This window comes from Manacus vitellinus, unplaced genomic scaffold (genome assembly GCF_001715985.3).
Source record: "Manacus vitellinus isolate BGI_N305 unplaced genomic scaffold, ASM171598v3 scaffold_0_pilon, whole genome shotgun sequence".
NCBI classification, from domain to species: Eukaryota; Metazoa; Chordata; class Aves; order Passeriformes; family Pipridae; genus Manacus; species Manacus vitellinus.
The window spans coordinates 1,009,971-1,028,226 of record NW_021938789.1 but is presented as its reverse complement, the minus strand read 5'-3'; the positions used below and the strand labels follow the sequence as shown (position 1 = coordinate 1,028,226).

The 18,256-nt window shown below is 37.9% G+C and overlaps 1 protein-coding gene across 1 annotated transcript in view; it reads right to left on the bottom strand.

The window, feature by feature from the left end:
- UVSSA (UV stimulated scaffold protein A) overlaps positions 1-18,256 on the bottom strand; it is a 53,048-nt gene that overhangs the window by 33,791 nt on the left and 1,001 nt on the right. Inside the window, exons 4-7 of the mRNA XM_029961499.1 lie at positions 15,493-15,613; positions 13,919-14,335; positions 12,671-12,780; positions 11,935-12,063 (exon numbers count right to left, since the gene is read on the bottom strand). Of these exons, the coding sequence (XP_029817359.1) occupies positions 11,935-12,063; positions 12,671-12,780; positions 13,919-14,335; positions 15,493-15,613 (777 nt within the window). The remainder of the gene's footprint in view (positions 1-11,934; positions 12,064-12,670; positions 12,781-13,918; positions 14,336-15,492; positions 15,614-18,256) is intronic.

Here is an 18,256-nt window from a genome sequence, read left to right as displayed (position 1 = left end):
GACGACGATCAATCAAGTTTGAATAACAATGAGCCACGGAGCTGAAAATTATTTTTTGTATAGAATCTACCCAGGAATTTATGAAAGGTGAAAAGCAACCCAAGGTTTTAGGGGCATTATGGCTTTCAGCTAGTGCAGCACATATCAAACACTAAACAGAATTTATGTGTTTTAATTTTCTAAAAGGTAGATGTGGACTTGGTGCTACAATGCATAACATATAATGCCAGATTTTAAATATGGGGGTCATTTTCATAAAATATTATGCGTATTGTTCACACCCTTGAATTTCCCTAGGGTCTTCTATTAAATTTAGATTTCCTGTAAAAAAAATTAACTGCTTAGCTAACTATCAGGAATTAAGCTCCCTTTTCCCTTCAAACAGACATAAAGTCTTTATCTTGATAAAATCTTCAGCCAGATAACTAAGTTATCTTTTTACTTTAAAATATTAAAGTTGTCCCTGGTGGAAATTCAAGAAGTTGCATAGTAGTATTGGGTAGTTACATCTCAATTTACTGGTACTTCATCAGCACCATCCTATTTATGCTGGTTTGTTCCATTCCCTTTCTACAGAGAGTGGGAGAGCTCATGGGCAACACTCTTAGTCAGAAAAGTATCTTCTTTTTTTTAAATTCCATTTTTTAAGCATGAAGGAAGCTCCAAAGCAACATCTACAGATGCAGTATGGAAACTCAACCACCTACAATCTACATTTCCACTACAGGTAAACTTCTTCAGTCAATTAAAAAAACCAAAAAACAAACCAACCAAACAAAAAAAATCCACCATTAAATCAGAAGAAATAATTATTTAAGACAATATTTTAAGTGGCAGAATTAGTAAATGATGATCCTTTAGGAATGAGTTGTTAGGTATTTGCAAACAAGAAAAAGGAGACTAAGATAAAGACAAGCAATATGACATTTCTAGCATGCCATGTGTGAAGAAGTGCAAGTGATAAATACCTCAACGTAAAGCTTTCCTTGTAGTGTACGAATTAAGCACCTCTAAGATAAGTAGTCATGCAACTGCTTGTTTCTCAAACACCTGTCAGAGAACGTGGAAAAAAAAGGTCCTGGTTTCAAATCCATTCTAATTATCACATGATATGAGGAAAGTCACTAACACAGGGCACCATCAGAGATGGAGGGTGAGCTACCTCCCCTCTGCAACTAGAGAATGGATCCCCTGAAGGCAGACCAGATTCCCAGAGACCAGTGGCTACTTGCACCACCATTGCTCTTCAAGTTGCATGGAGAAGGGATATTTTTTCCCTGTTAATCTGCTCTAAAATGCTGAGCATTATTTATTTATTTATTAATTTACCTAAGTCACAGAATCATTTGCAAAATTATTATGGGAGTTGGCTGGTTTTTGTTTTTTAATTGGTAGTGTTCCTGACTAGATATCTCACGGTGAGAGGAAACAGGGTTTAGCTAGGCAATTTCCAGATTCTTGAGCTGAACTTATTTACATATGAGAATATGGTTTTAAAAAAAGATAGAAAATACACATGCATGACTTCCACCGTAATCACTTAAAACATCTTCTCCATTCACCTGATTTTCACTAAAAACTTAAAACAGTGCTGACTAGATCAAACCATTTACTCTCCAATTCATTAAAAAAAAACTTCAAAAAGCAGATGTTTCCTTATTACTCTGCACTACTAAAAATCCTGGAAACAAACACTGGGTGCCAGCAGAAATGCAATTGCCTCTTTTACTTTGGAGTCAACACTCCAACAGGCTCCGGCTGTGAGTGAGCTCAGGGCAACCACAGCTCCAGTTAAAGGCCTTCTTCATCCATCCCAAACAGGAATAAATGTGAAAAAAAGCCTCCACCCACCACACAACACTTGGAAAGATGGGAAGAAAAGCTTTTGGCCCTTTTCTCACTTTTATACAAATTGACCGCTACATTTTGGTAGGAGGATTTGAAAACCCGGGTCTCCGCAATCGTAATTAAAGCAAGCAATAAAATGACTGAAATATACAATGCAATCAGTTTATAGGAATAGATGTACAGCCTTCACTAATTATTGTAGAAAAAGAAGGAAAAGATAGCACATGAAGTCATATCTACTTACTGAAACACCACCCACAAACTACAGCTAGGACCATTAAATAAATTTTGCATGGTCTAATTAACTTGGTTTGCAATCTCAATTACTTTTCACCCAAGAAATCACTTTTGCTCAGTTTTATGTGTGCCTGTTTCCCTTTTAAAAAAAAAATGATGTAAGGCATCCTCAGACAAGTGAACTCTAAACTTCATTTGTCTTTCAGCAGGCTTGATGGCTATGCATTTAAAAACCCATTCTATCTTATAAACTAAAAATTAAATGTACTCAGCTGTGATGGTCGTCATTGCATCTGCTATTTATATGCTAATACCCTCACTGAAAGATCTTGCAAATTATTCCACCATGCCAATATCTCATGTGCATCTACTCAAAGCCAACTAAATATTCTTCTAGAAGATTTTGGTTAGGGAACCAGAATATTTATTGCCATAGAACCTAGTTAGAGGGGCAACCTTAAGCACATGCATTTTTTTTTATTCAACCTCAACACAAAACATACTGCAGTCATATTAAATGAAATCTGGGGACATTCTATGTAAGAAAACAGCAACTGGGGTAAAAATAATTTCTTCAGTGCCAGTAATGGAAACTGAATAGTCAAACAGTGTATCTTACATGTAAGGACAAGTTCCTCCTTTTCCATTCCTTTATATATAATCATCCAACACAGGATGATGTGCAAATAAATGCTGGCATTTGTATGGATTTTAGAACAGTGCTTGAGTTTTCCTGTGTGCAACACAAGGAAAACACAAACTATTAACAGAGCTGTATTTATAGGGACCTCCCACATGCTCTCCCTCCCCTTCACTCCATGATCCAAGCATAAATTCAAACCTCGACAACTGCAAATTAGATATGTGGTCCAGGCAAAGCACATTTTATGTTTACCCGTAAAAGTATCACCATTCATTCTATTTGTAGTTGCTCAACAGCACACAGGCTTCTTGGCCAGGATGACTTTTATTGAGGAATGCACTTTTCACATTATTTCCTAATTTCCAGAAGTTAGTAAAAACACTTAGAGGGTCCCAGCCCAACACTTAGCACCAACTAGCTGGAGAATGAGCAAACCTCGCTTCAAATTGCTTTAGCAATAAACAACTACCCACTGAACCAGTTTTTCACTAAAGCAGTGCACACTAGCTAGAGTTTGTGAGTATTTTCACAGTCCTTACTCAAGGCTTACTCAAGACTTTGTGCCAAAGCTCTCTCTTTTATCAGTCTGTGTTACCAGCTCCTGCACCTCTGGACCCTGGCAGGCTCAAGGTCCCAGATAAGCTTAGGAGGGATTTTAATAAAAAGCAGAAAAAGTTTTACTCAGAAAGACCAGTAGGTTTTAAGGTGCAACAATTCAAAAAAACTTTCATCTTGATGAAAGGAAATTGGTATGTCCAATGAGCATTTACAGTTTCACAGAGGACAGCAAATAAAGGTAGTCTAGAAAACTGGTGCATTTAACAAAATTATTACCTCAGGAAGACATTGCAAGGCAAGAGTAGTATTTCTTTAGCAATAACCACTCAAGATGTAGCCTCAGATGTACTTTCATACCTCACTACGTGGGCTCCTACCATCCACCAAAACTAAGAGTACTTGGTCGCATAAACCATCTTAAACCTTAGGTAAGTTCATTAAAAAGGTAAAAGTTCTCTTGCATATCCCATGTTTTTCATAAAATCAGTATCACATTCAGTTTTAGTTAAACTACCAAAGGTCTCCAGGTCTAACAATGCTGTTCCATTCCATGCATCCCTGTGAGCTACAAACAAAGTCTGCTACCTTATTTATTAATTTCCCCAAAACAAAAGAGAATTGGTTCCCACCAAATTCATGCTGACATTTGATACATATATTTAATTTGCTTTATCAAGAGTGACTATAGTGTCAGTCCCTTAAATGTCTTTGTGTAATATTTATAAAAAAATAAAGGTTGCACCTTACTTCTAGAAGTACAGCAATGTACTTGTCCCATGCAGCTGCTGTACATACATCAAGCACCACAGCTTATTACATAGTAAAAACCCAATATATTTAACAGCAGTATCTGCTATCTTTTGTTCATCTTTTCATTCACACTGGGAGATGAGCTAATCATGTATCACTCCATCAATTTGGATTCTCTGATTAAGTAAAGATTGACCTTCATAAGCTGCATTACCTGAGTTTATTCGGCTTCTGAAAGGGACACTCTCACTATCTGAGCTTAATGCTGCTACAAAAATCTTCTCTGGATTAGGTTCCAGCCAGTTCAGGTTCCTGCTGCAACAGGAGCTCTACTGTGGGTACAAGGGAGGCACTGGGAATCATTAGGGGAAGAAACAGAGACAGGACTATCCCTTTTGATTTCTGGTTGTGTTCAGATCATATTTAAGCCAACCATAAAATCATTGCAAAGATATATAAGCTGCTGTTCCCTGTACAACAGCAACCTGCACAAAGAACTCCACCTGATAAGAAGTAGATCAGGTAGCTGCATAACACACTAAGAAACACCTGGTAGAATTTAATTTTTAACATTTCAGGAATTGTAGAATGAATGAAATAAGTATTACCCACACCTTGAGAACCAGACTTGGTTTCTTCTTAACTCATGGATAACTGTGAGTAAGGAAACTCTGTAAAGTTCTATTCAGTTTTTCATTCATCTTAACACAAAAGGAAAGATTTGCAGGTTCAAAGACTGTGGTGTGATGAAGACAGCAAAGCTAGAAGCCAAGTGACATGCAATCATGTTTAGAGTCCATGCTCAGACAGGAATGTAGCCAGAGCAGAGCTCCCAAGGTGTTTTCCCTTCCTACAAGCAGCAGGAAAGGCCTCATTTTGTCAACAGAGAACAAAGCAGTGGTGGGGCAGCCAATGCCAAGGTTACAAGGACTACCCTGAACAGCCACTACATATGAGTTCCCCTCCTTTTTTCCTTCCAGACTCCCCATTTTGCAGCACACCACTCCAGATGGAATTGTTTAAAGCCACTGACTGTGAGGTCCAGGACTGGCTATACCCATTTCTGGACCAAAAGGTTGGTTTATGGTCTATTAACAACATGGTCAGCCAAAATTACCTCTTTCTTTACCACTCCCCAGAGAAGTCTCTCTGTTTTCCAGAGCTTTTCAGCTAGTCCAAGTGATTTATGAACTGTACTCCTATGATGCCTGGAAATATTTTAGGCAACACTGAGTTATTTAACTTTTTTATGATTCAGAGGCCCATACATGATAAAAGCTAAATTTTAGAGCTGAGGAGGGGAAAAATTCTCATTACTAGTCCTTTTCTTTACGAAATTTTGGAAAATGTGATTTTCATCTAAAATGTGCTATAACAACATTCCCACTAGCACTCATTCATGCAAAAAAAAAAGTCCTACTGCATTTGATGGATTACCACCTACCACTTACACCAGAGCAAATTCTGCTGCCAAAACTTTGTATCCACCACCAATGCACACATGCCTCTGTCTCATGAGTCAGTCTGTGCACACACACTGTAAAATAAGTAACTAAATTGCAGCTGACTTCAATGATAACATTTATGAATGAACCTGAACTGCACATTTGTTAAAAATTATTTCAGATGCTGTATTTTTAACAGGTGAATATACAACTCGATAAAATAAGCCTAATTTATTACAGAAAAGTCAACAAATTATTCTATGCAGGACACATAACCTTACATAATATTCCTGACTGTGGATTTTAGATACAAAGATATTTTAGATGTGGATATATTTACTTCAATATTACTGCACTTAAATTTAAATGTATGTGTTAACTTAGTACGTGCTCCAAGCCTGAAAATTTTCTGTTTTCATAAATACACGTTTAGCAATGTACCTTCATGAACCTCACAAATAAATTCAATGTACTGTTTCCCCTTGCAAGGTAGGATGGATTAAAAGGAGGAAGCAAATTTATATCTACTACCTGCAGAGTACACACTGCTCAGTATTCATAGATGAATCAAGGGAGATGACCCTTGGGCCTGAAAAACTTAAATACTTAACATAAGGGTTAACTTGATGATAGAGACATCCCACTTTATTTTACAGTCTATTAGAAGAGCTCCAAATTGCATTGTGCGACCTGCGAATCAGATGGGGATCAGAGGTCGTCACAGTGACAACCTTAAGAATTCATGGCTAGATCTGCATAACAAGATATTTTTAATAACTCCATAGCAGGGGCAGGCTGCACAGCCAGGGCAAAGCATAAAACACACCACAGCAGCAATTCAGCTCTAGAAAAGAAGAAAACCCAACCGAAGCCATCACTCGGCTGATCAGACACTTGAACGAGCGAGCACTGTTCTGAGGGTTAATTTTACAGTGTTTTGGTTTGTATCAGTCCTACATCCTAATAAGACTTGCAAAACTAGAAAGCCCTCTTAGCTGAAAGGTGGTTACAAAAGAGATGTTTCAGAGAAATAATTATAACATGACAATTAAAATGAGGAGGAGGGAAGAGGAAGCATAAATGTATGACTTATTTAATATTTTCTGTTTACTCTTACAGTTATGGTTGACATGGCTTTTTTGATAAACATTAGCCGGGAAAAAAACCCAAACTAAAATGTTGCCGGGGCTACCAATTTCACAATACAAATGTTATTAGATTTTATTTATTCTGAACACATTACGTGCTAACAATGCATAGAATCTGATAAAGGACATCTTTAGGTGTAATGCCAACTATATTAAATATTCCTATATCTCTCTAAAGTTTTAGAAAACATACTAACAATCAACATCGAGTTACTACTCAAATCTTAACATGAAATGCTTCCAGTTTTCAAAGGGCAACTTTGTTAAGGTTTAAAAGCAGCACCTGAGGAAAAGACTTCTCTACAAAGGTGTCTCTCTTGCTCTGTGGTATCATATGTTTTAGCAGATGTGGGTCCAGGCACTGTGAGGGATTGCCAGGGACAAATTACTCACCCCCCAGAAATAACTTCTCTAAGATGAAGAAAAGAGGAAAAAGCACAGGGATGGGAGTACAAGAAGCTGTTACAGAAAGCTGTCAGCTGGACTGGATTCTCTATGGCTGCAGAAAGAAGCAGAAAGAGAAAACAATGCAGCTTTTGCTTCTGAATTTTAGAAAATTTAAGTCCAGTTTGTTTTTTTCTAAAGGAGGCACTGACTTAACTAAAAGCCAGACTTGAGAAGAGCTGGTTATAAAGCTACAAAATGATTAGATAGAAATAACTTGTTAGCACTGCTCAAATGCCAAACTGCAGTTGAATATGTCGAAAAAAAGGCAGAAATGGTCTTACAGTCAAGTAATTGGCAGAACTCTTGGTTTAATTTACAACATATTAAAATCTTAACCTTTTAATGTTAAAATATTAAAATATTTTAAGATAAATTATGAGCAGCAAATATTTAAATTATAAATTTGTGGCCATTTTCTGACATTACTCTTTCAGAAAAAAATCTGAATTGTATTACAGTGAGGTTTGAGTATCAGATCAGGTTCTGGACAACACAAGGACAGGCTCCTCCAGATCTAATTATTAATGGCATTATTGAGTTCAACCAGATGTTTCACATGGATAAAATTAAGTACACGAATAAATCAAGATCCAAGCGCGCGCTCAGATTTGACAGAAGATAAGGAAAGGTGAAACAAAAAGTAATGAATACAGTTAATGAAAAACTATATATCCCTTGCTGTTAATGTAACTCGAAATTTAAAATCCAACAAGTATCAGGCTTGTTAAATGACCACTCTGCTGACAGACCAACGAGTGGGATGTTTCTCACGTCATCTTTCCTACTGGATTCTGTCAGTCCAAGTTTTAGACACCCTGAGTACTAAACATTCTGCAGTTTCCCAAAGTAATTACACAAGAGATAGCCATACTTTCAGAGTACAAAATACCACTGATGAGCTACATTTCTATCAACAATGTCAAGACTTCAAGTATTATCCTAATGGCTAATCCTTTATGGAAAGGATGTAAGTGAAAGGTAGTGTGCATGATTTAAAACACAGTATATACTTGTCCTCTCACAGCTTTTAAAATTGCAGGATCATTTGCATCTTATCAGCTGCAAATCAGACACTAAACAAGAAAAACAATTATAATCTAGTATTTCAAGAAAAGGAGGAAGACATCAAAACCCAGGATGATTTTTAACTAGCAAAACTACTTTTAGAGAACAATTTAGCCATAAGTAAGTTATTCCTACAAAATAATTAAGCCTCTGGAAACAGAAATATCTACACCAATCTCAGCCAATAATTACAATTGTACTTGTATAATAACTCATGTAAATGGAGTCAAGAATTAACTCGAAGGGTCTCTGGTATATTGCTGTTGTAGTAAGTTTACCTGAAAACACAGACTGAGCCAAGGCCTGGCTTTGGATCAAGGTGGCACAGAGAAAAATGTGGAGCATGCAGTATGCACTCCCTCTACTGGGCACTGGAATTATCCCGAGCAGGCATTCAGAGAAAAAAGGGATATGTCCGAGCATCCAGGCACCGTGAAATAAAAGCCCTTCTACAGCTCTCGCCCTCTTCCCCCCGGATTCGGCTAAAACACACAGTCACAGAAAAATGGATTTCAAAACTCTTGTTTATACTCCCAAAGTGCAGTTCCTGTCAGAAACCTGATTCACCCAAACAAGAATTTAACTACATTTGTGTAAGCACACAAAAACCCACTTGCCTTTGACCAACACAGCAAGTCTGTCATTCTTTGTCCACCTCCCACCCATTTGAAACAGTAACAGCTCAGAAAAAATGTCTTGATGACTCCTGATCTGCTGGGGGCACAGAAATGGGAAGAGGGAATCTCTGGGCAGCAGAGAAGTATTAATAATTATAAAATCTGCTGCCAGGGATTTGTTTCTAGACAGTCAAAGAACCACCTTTGTTTTTCTTTTCCCTCTCCTGCCACTGCTCCTGAGAGGCAAGTGCAAAATGGTGCCACAGGCTACTGGTGCTGGCAGGGTCTCAGTGTCACATGGAAATTATGGCCCTCCCTGTAATTAAGGCTCTCTGATGGTTTGAGTTCTTCACTCTCACGGAAGAGAAAAGGAAGAAGTGGTTATAGCTCATGTCACTATAAACCATTTTAAGTCAAACTGTCTCACTGTATCAAGTCCTGTGCTTTCCTTCAAGTGACTTTGTGGAAGTGAAACTCCATAAACCTACAGAAAGTTCTGTACTTTGCAAAGCAGTGGGACTTTTCCATTTTTCAGGAGAGGTAAAAAAAAACTTCCAGAGAACATAACTTGTGCTAATTTTCTAACAAGTTTGTGATTGCCCACAAGTCCTGCCTTGCAGGCTAGTGCTCCATGATATGGAAAATGAAATGAGAAACAATGGAAAGTATGGATGTAATAATTAGGATTGCCAAAAGCACACACCTTGTGCACCAAAAAATATGATTCTTCTGTGAATGTAGGCCAGGTAACCACCAATTTCTTCTCTGCAGCATAATTTATATCCAGCTACACTACTGGTATATTCATATTAAACTGCAGCATCAAGAATTACTCCAGATATATACAATTATTTGCATTTCAGCCACAGGCAATGGTAAGGGACTTCTAGACCTTCTTTCTCTTAAGTGGCAATTTAAATCTCTGTGGGATTGATAGTTAGAGTAGAGTTCACAGTAATAAATCTCCAGGTTCACTGTCTCTCACTAAACCCTTCACTTTATCAACTTTCTTGATCTCAGTTTGAGGATGGGTAAAACCTTTACTCCCTCTGTTCCCAGACAGAACAGAAACAAAGCACAGAAAAGAACAGATGAAAAGGGGGAAAATTAGTGACCACAGAAGCATGGAGATTGAGCACAAAGAAGATGTAAAAAGTCTGAGGAGAATGGGCAAGCCTAAGTCCCCAAGTCCTGATAATTCTGTTTTATATTTGCTATAAATGCTGCCCTTCATTTCTCATCTCCACACTGAGCAGGTACAGCACTCACTGCTTCCATGTGCCACCAATAACATCCAAAATGCCTCATGCTGTTGGGACAGGGTGGCTCAGAGCCAGGGCTCTGAAGGACAGACAGAACATCAGCACTTCTTCTCCGGGGTTTAAAGACACAGAAGGCAGTAAAACTTTGGCATGGCAAGAGCTACAGCTCCAAGGACACAAGGACAGACAGAGCCACAATACATAACACAGGCAGCAGTGTTGCACTAAAGAAGAGCTGTGTGTAGTATTTCATATGCTGACATGTAAATATTTGACAGATGGGGATTTAATAACCATGGTCTAAGAGATTCTGTTTATTTTGTTCTATCAGACTCTCAATTTACCATGTTTTTACGTTTCAATAAAGTCATCTGACACATGAATAAAATATAATTTATACAGTTTCCATCTGCAGTACAAAGCTCTTTATGTTCAGGTTATAAATTTAAAATAACTCAGCGCTAACACTAAATTTGGTTGTTTTCCACTGGAGAAAAGCCCTAGGTATAATTATATATTGTTTTCAATGCTTAAGTTAACTCAATCTGCATCACCTCATTTTGAAAGTATTCTTTGTGAGCACTGTTATTATTTTCCTTTTTTTCCCTTTTAACAATGGAATTTTTTAGCTTTCAAACTAATAGAGATATTACTTACAAACATGCTATATAAACATATAGATAGCACTGATCACTCTCCAGAAGTGGCAACAATACCACTTCAAACACATCCACATGCACATGCACACACACACACACACGAAAATCAAGGCTTGAATGTCCTTTATATCTTGTAAGAAATATAGCAACCAATATTCCATGCAGAGGTGCAGCAAATGAAGCCCTGTCAAGCAAATGGCAGGAATGACAGCAGATGTCTGGATTCCTTCATAGCTGGTTGCATAAAGGTAGCACACATATTTCACTGGAGAAAAAAAAGCTCTGACAAGACAGTCTTTCAGTACTTTTCATTCAGAGTTGGCATTTTTGACTGGTGTGGCACATCAGTAGGTGTTAAGATGATGAACCAGATTAATCTTGATTAAGCTCCATTTGCACAACGAAAGCAAAGTCTGCAACACTCAGTCATGGCTAAATGAGGCTACCACAATGTAGTCCAAAGGATAATGTCCAGATTAGATTCTTACAATCCAGTAAATCCAAACCAGACTGTAGTCTGAACCCTGACCCAAACCACTTATTTTCATGTCAAGTTATACAGTAATTTCGTTTGATCACAGCCAACAGAAATGAGTATTATGCAGCTCTGCTTTTTAGTTACATAAACAAGCCATTAGACTCCTTTTTGGACCTCAATAACATATTTGATCTTCCAGCCTTTGTCTATTCACAAGTTCCATCTATTTCACAAGAACTGTCATAGGTAGTTAATCTTTGTGGAACAGTTTAATGCTCTAAAGCTTATATGATAACCAATTCTCTTATGGTAACCTCAATCACATTACAGGCTTACTAGAGAGAGTAAATACTGCACAGCAGGGAAACTTCTTTACTGAACTGACAGACACTCATATAGTTTTGCAAGTTGAAAAAGAACATGAGTAGTACAGTGTTTACTGAGAAATATGCACAGAATAAGCTGAGGACATAACACTGTTACACATGAAGGAACTAAGAGTAAATAAAATCTGCACTTAGCCACTTCTCTATCCTAAACAATAAGAGGGATGCTTTAAATGGTTTTGTCTAATAACCAGGCCCATGGTGTATTATACAGGTGTTTACTGCAACTTCCCTGAGTGAAGCTACAACCAGCTAAATTAATGTACTTTTCAATAAAACTTCTGTTGAAAAGTTTCCTAGATTAGAGTTTAAGAGAAAAAAGCTTTTTTTGTATACAAGGTAAGCTTTACTAATGGTCCTCTCCAGTAAAACAGAATTCTAAGAAACTCACCACTTTTCTTTTTCTTGCTTTGAAGGAAATGTTCATTTCCTTGTATTTCTTCATAGCAGTCTCCAGTTTATTCTTGAGTTCAATGGCACATCTTAGTCGATCATCATTGACTCCTGCTCTGGTAAGTAACTGCAGAGGAAGAAAACAATGTCTTACTCATTTTTCTAGACATCTGAGCAAAACAAAATTTTTAGTTTTCCCTCATAATTAATGAAATGACATTGTCACAAATTCCTTTGTTTTACAAGTAATAATTAGTGAAGCCAATTCTTTTCCTATACAGAATATAAAAACCAACAGCAACTAGTGAAAACAAAGATGAAAAGCTATTACAAACATCTCCTGAGATTGTCCTTCTACAGGCCAAATTCCATGCAGGAGGCTCCAGGGCATACTGTTTATCTGATAGAGAGGTGCCTGACAAAAATAAGCTGTGTTTTACTTTAACCCTTTGCAAAAAGCCCTATTTTACCATATCTTAGAAAGAAAAACCAGAACACAGATAATTGACTGTTGGTACCACACCCAAGGCTGAGAGCTATCAAACAAGTTACATAGCTCCTGCAGCCTCCTTTGGTCCACCCCTACTGAAACAGAAATCTTTTCCAGTTACTCCTATGTTTCTTTGACCTTATTTTCCTTTTGGCTCACTCTCCCTCAAGACTTTCTGCACCCCAGTCTTTGCTTCATCATCTGTTTACTGAAAAATAAAAAAAAAGTTGTCTCTTTATCCCACCTGAATCCAGGACTGCACAGAAGGCCAGAACTTATTTCTGAGAAGTTTGTGAGCATCCATGACACTGTTTATGATGGCAGTGTTATCTTCATTCTCTTGCACTTTTATATCTGCTCAAAACAGGGGAAAAAAAGAGCTCATGATGTTTATATGTCTTCAGTGTAGGAGCTAAAGAAGGTAAATGGAGGTAGACATTAATTTGTCTAAAATATTTGATCACTTCAGGGAAAGGTACAAACATCAGAATGCTTCTCTGTTAAGTATTAATTATTCTACCATTATTCACATATTCAAAAAATCCGGGGAGAAGATGACATTTTCAGTCCAGTGATGGCAGAAAGAGTTGTTAAACCATCACTACTAAGGAATCACCAAATAAACCACAGATGAGTTCAGCCTTACTGTTTACATTACACCTTGTCCTAAATCAAAGGAGCTGGGCCTTATACTCAATATAAAATAATCCCTGCTCTGGTGGCAATGGGGACTTGATTGTCAAAGAAGCCAGCTATGCCACTATCCAAGCAAAAATTATACTTTTCACATGTTAGTCATTCATAAATCCCACAGATTCATTTCCAGTTCTGTTCTCAGCAAGAACAGAAGCAGATAACCCTCCTTACTGTCTGCACATGAAATTCCATTAGGACAGTATTTGTAGGATACTTCCAAAATACAAACCATCCTAATTTTTCTAGAGGTGATTCACATTAGCAAAGTTATATAAAAAAAGACTTCCTAGCAAAACTACTTACTTCTTCTTGCAAGCTGTCAGTAGCAAGGAAAAAGAAAAGTTTAAGAAACACTCAACTGCTAGATTTTTTAAAGTAGCAGCTTATAGCCCAGCTATAGAAAGAGGTGAGTAGTGAAGCATATGAGAAAGGAAATTACATATGGTAAACAGATTATTTTTTTTTAAACAGGAAACTCATTATAGGGACTATGAAATGCTGTAATGCACTTGCAACTACTGATATAAAATTTCAGTCTTAGAAGGTAATTAGTGAAATCTGTTACTCACACACAAGGACACCCAAAATTTCTCAGAACAGTTACAAGATGAAGCAGAAATAGAAAAAGAACTCCAAAATAAATCAAAGTGGTATCTAGGAATCCCAAAGCAAAATGGTGTCCAGTAACCCCAGCCTTTAAGTAACAGAAAAAAACCCAAGACCACAACTACAAAGCACTTGACATAAAGTGTGAAAACAGCACTTCCAGCTATATGTCAAAAAATTTTCCAGGTACCTGTGGAGATTTCAAGGTCTAGAGTGTACTTGTGTGAAATAAGCCCATGGTTCCTAACAAAAGTCTGGTAATCATCATCATCAAGAGCAGGGTCACTGGACAGAACTTCCGAGCGTGTGCCTCCATCCAACTCTTTCTGCTCAGGCTTCTCCCATTTCTCATCTGACTCTTTGTTTCCATCAGTTCTGACACACTGAGAAACAGGAAGAATGTCCTTGCTGCAGCATGGCTGTTCATCATCCATGTACCCAAAACAGGACTGGTCAACCTCCACACGGGAGGATGAGGGGGCTGCAGACATTTGTTTGTTGGGTTCCGGTTCCGTGTCGTTCACAGCGAAGTTGAAAGGATCTGGCATCAGAAGCTGGAAACAGTTTTCCATCTCTGTCAGTGTAGCAGCAATCTCTTGGGACATTTCTAGCAAGACAATTGTTTTAGAATATTGTTAAATACTGTAAAATGTTAATGTCTCCAAAGCAGACACTGAGTTACAAAACAAATACGACTGCCAAAGGGGGGAATCTATTTATCCAGTGATCAGTGATGATTTAGCCATACAGATCTCCCTCTGCTCAGGAACTGTCCTTATAAAAGTAATAATACTTTTCTTGAGCAGGAAATCTAGAACTTCCTGAGTAAGGAATGTAGAATCATGTTCCACCCTTCCCTATCCTCTCTAAAATTTCAGTATGTAAAGATGACACAAGTACTTCACAGAATTTGAAAGAAAACAAGGTTCAGTGAGGATATTCTTAGTGATGTTGGTGGGTGTTCATTCTACAGCTGTAAATTCTGTAGTTGCACATAGGTGTAGCCATGAATATATGTTCTTGCTCAAAGAGATGCTACTGATAAAAATGACTTTAAGAAAGTTGAATCTCTTTAAAATTACACTCTCATGCTTTAAAATATTTCCAGCATACAGAATAAATGCAGACACAGTTGAATGCATTACATATATTAAAGTAATTTAATTAAATAACCCTTTGTAACTACAGCATAACATACTATCTGTGTTCTTCTCTTGGATTACAGAAATGTGTTTGCTATGCACATATCTCAGGGGCTCAGCCCCTAGTTAAACAGATATTTTCCAGCTGCAGTATGATAATTGTCATAGGTATCCTGCAATTTATGCAGGATTCCTGCACCTATACTTCTGGAACCAATGACTGTATATATAATATAATTAATGTCATCAGCCCAGAAGGTATTGGGAAGTCTGTGCCTAGTTAATGACACAGAAATCAAGCCACTAGCTCCAAAAAGTCTTGTGATATGCTTGCTTGGGGTTATGCGTTCATACTTGACTGAATTACAGACCAGATTTTCACTTGATAACACTTTCTTTCTTTTCCATCTCTTCACATTAACTGAGCTCACAGGATGGTCACTTTTTTCCCTTGATATTCTTTAGGTGAGAGAGAGGGAGGGTCAAGCTCTAACAAATGTGCTCCAACCATCTATGGTCAGCTATTATTTGGATAGCTACTCTCTTGTTTTATGTAATCTTAAAAAAGGTTGCTTTAAAAACAAACACCAAACCAAACCAAAAACGCACTAGAGGAACTGACCTTCCATTTCTTTTTCAGTTCTTTTGACTTTTTCTTTGTAAACGTTATCCAACCGTTTTTGCCTCTCCTCCTCCCTCCTCCTTTCAGCCACGGTTCTGGCGTGCACATCTTGAAAATCCACCTAAGGGGGAAATGAAGAAAAAAGTGTAACATCCCTCGTAAGAAATATATAGAAAATCCATTTCCTAAGATCCTTATCTGTGGTGAAAAATCCTCTAACATCAGTGATCAGCCAGAAGCTCAGCAGCATTTCCTTTTATCTTTTCTCCTCCTCGAATCAATAACTACAGCAATTCTGAACAGAGCTTTTATTTCTACTAATAAGGGACTGCTGAGAATCAATGGCTTTCAGAAAGGAATCATAAGGTAGAAAAACAAAACAGATTTCACACCTGAAGTGCAGGAATAAACTAGGCTTTGGGAGACTTTTGTCACAGCACTGGAGACAAGGAGTTAGGGAGAGTGGGCGGGAAGAGACTATGCAGGGTAAATATTAAGGTTACATGAACACATCACACTAGATCACTATTAGTAAAAGAAGCCCAGGAAAATTTGTAAGCACCACAAGTATACATCTCACTTACTAAACTTTGTAAGCAAGGAAAGTAAAATACATTCAAATTCATTAAAAAAAAGATCAAATTTGTGATTTTACAATTACGTTTGTTGGATTTTGGGATTGGGGGAAAAGTCAACATTCGGTCTCTTCTGAGTAAAACATAAACATAAATCTGAACAACTCAAAATGGTGTTTCTTAAAATATTTGCAGTGTGGGTTTTTGGTTTTGTTTTGGTTGGTTGGTTGGGTTTTTTTTAAGTTTGGTCTTAGAAGGGCTTGAAAATGTAAATCTTCACTCCTGCTTTAAGGAAGGGAGTCTTGATTGTGTTACCACATAAGGAAACCCCTTTGAAAAAGAAAAATACAGCAATCCTCTGATCACTACCACATAACTTTTATTGACTTCAACACAGGTGACACGGAGGGCTAAGGAAGCCTGTACTTTGCTGATGCTGAAGCCCACAGGCTCTCTGGTGCAATGTTTACAGCACAAGCACTGGCTGAAGGTTTGTCACTATTGCCACTCTTAGATGATCCAGCATGTCCAGTAATGGCTCCCAGATACTGACATCCTACACCAAAGTTTTGGAGCCACATAAGTGACTTTTATGTAACAGCTGTCACAGAAACTGGCATGGAGAGTCCCCATCAGTTTAGGAAGAGAGGCACACTCACCAAGCTCTTTATTTTTAGTGGGAAATGGGTGAGATGAAGGATGGTAGGGAAAAGAACTAGTTTCACAGCCTACAGCAGCACATGGATCACCACTGAGCTTCCTACGGTTTTCAGGATCTGATTCTTCTACCAAGCTTGCATAGCTCTCCACACAGAAGTAGGAGAGCATCTTCTGACTGTTTATAAAATTATTTTGGTGATAATTAAAAAAAAAAAAAAAGCCAGCCAAACCCACAAACCACACACAGAGCTAATACTTCTCCTAAGTTGCCCTATACTACTGTACCAAACCTGTAACACAACAGCAGAGGTACTTCATACTACTAGGAAGTCAAAATGCCTCCTCAAACCTTTGGGTTGCTTTTCACACTTCCAAGTATTACGCTGGCAAAAGGCCAGTTGGCTCACATCAACTCTTCAAGTACAAGAGTTACCGAACTACCTGAGATTGCTTCTATTGATATTAATGTTTCTAGAGGAATTCAAATTCAGCTGCTCTAGAAAACAGCACAGCCAACCTCGCTGGGGAGCTTGTATCACATGGGGAGGGATCCCTCAGTCCTAACTGACCACAGGAGCACAGCCAGACCTGCCAGACTCCACAGAATTGCTGTATGCTTGTACAACAGTTGAGTAAAACTGTGTCATGTATTTAACCTCCCTCGTCTCAGTCTTGCATTTCTCCTTGCCACTGTCATTTAATTTTCTTTCTTTACTAGACAAGACAAAAAAGGAGAATCCCGAGACAATCATCTTTTGTGAGCAGATGCCAAAAACTGTATTACAAAACCAGCACAGTGTAGCAAGTAGGGAATATGATAAATTTAGTGTGGAATGAGAACAACAGAAATACATCATGTATCACAAAGGTTTTTTGATGTACTCTTAGGAACACTAAACATCTGTCTTTCTGAAGAGAAAGAAAATCAGTATGTTTATTGAAAGCCTGTTATTATCATAGATAGTTTGAATGCTAGAATAGCATTCCCAATTTCATTCTTTGTGCAGCAGAAGACATACTAAAGCAGCAGAACGTTCCAAACACTAACTTGAAGACTCGAAGGGAAATCCAAAAGCAAGTGGGTTACATACAAGAAATTTCTCTTTAATAAAACTTCTTGTATGGCACAGTAACACTAAAGCTGAGGGGGGTAAACACCCACACTTGCTGCCTCTGCTGCAGAGCAAAGGGAAGATAGAACTGGACAGCTCAGTAGAGAAATCAGGTTATTTTAAACTGGCATAGAAAGTTTAAGGCATAACCATTATTTCCCTCCCAAAAAAGGGCTAAACCTTGGAGCTCCAGGCAGGATTCAGTGGGTGAAAGCAATACTTCCTACACCCTGAGAAAAGGCTGAGCCCAGCTCTGAGCACAAGCCTGGGGCTTGTAAAGCTTTACAGTCCTGAAGGATGAACTGAAAAGGTTTGTTTTCCAAAGACGACGCTCAACGGGATGTCTCCTACAGGCAATGTCACTTCCAACTGCTTTTTCTTTTAGTATTTATCAGTTTCCTTGCTTTAAACATTTCC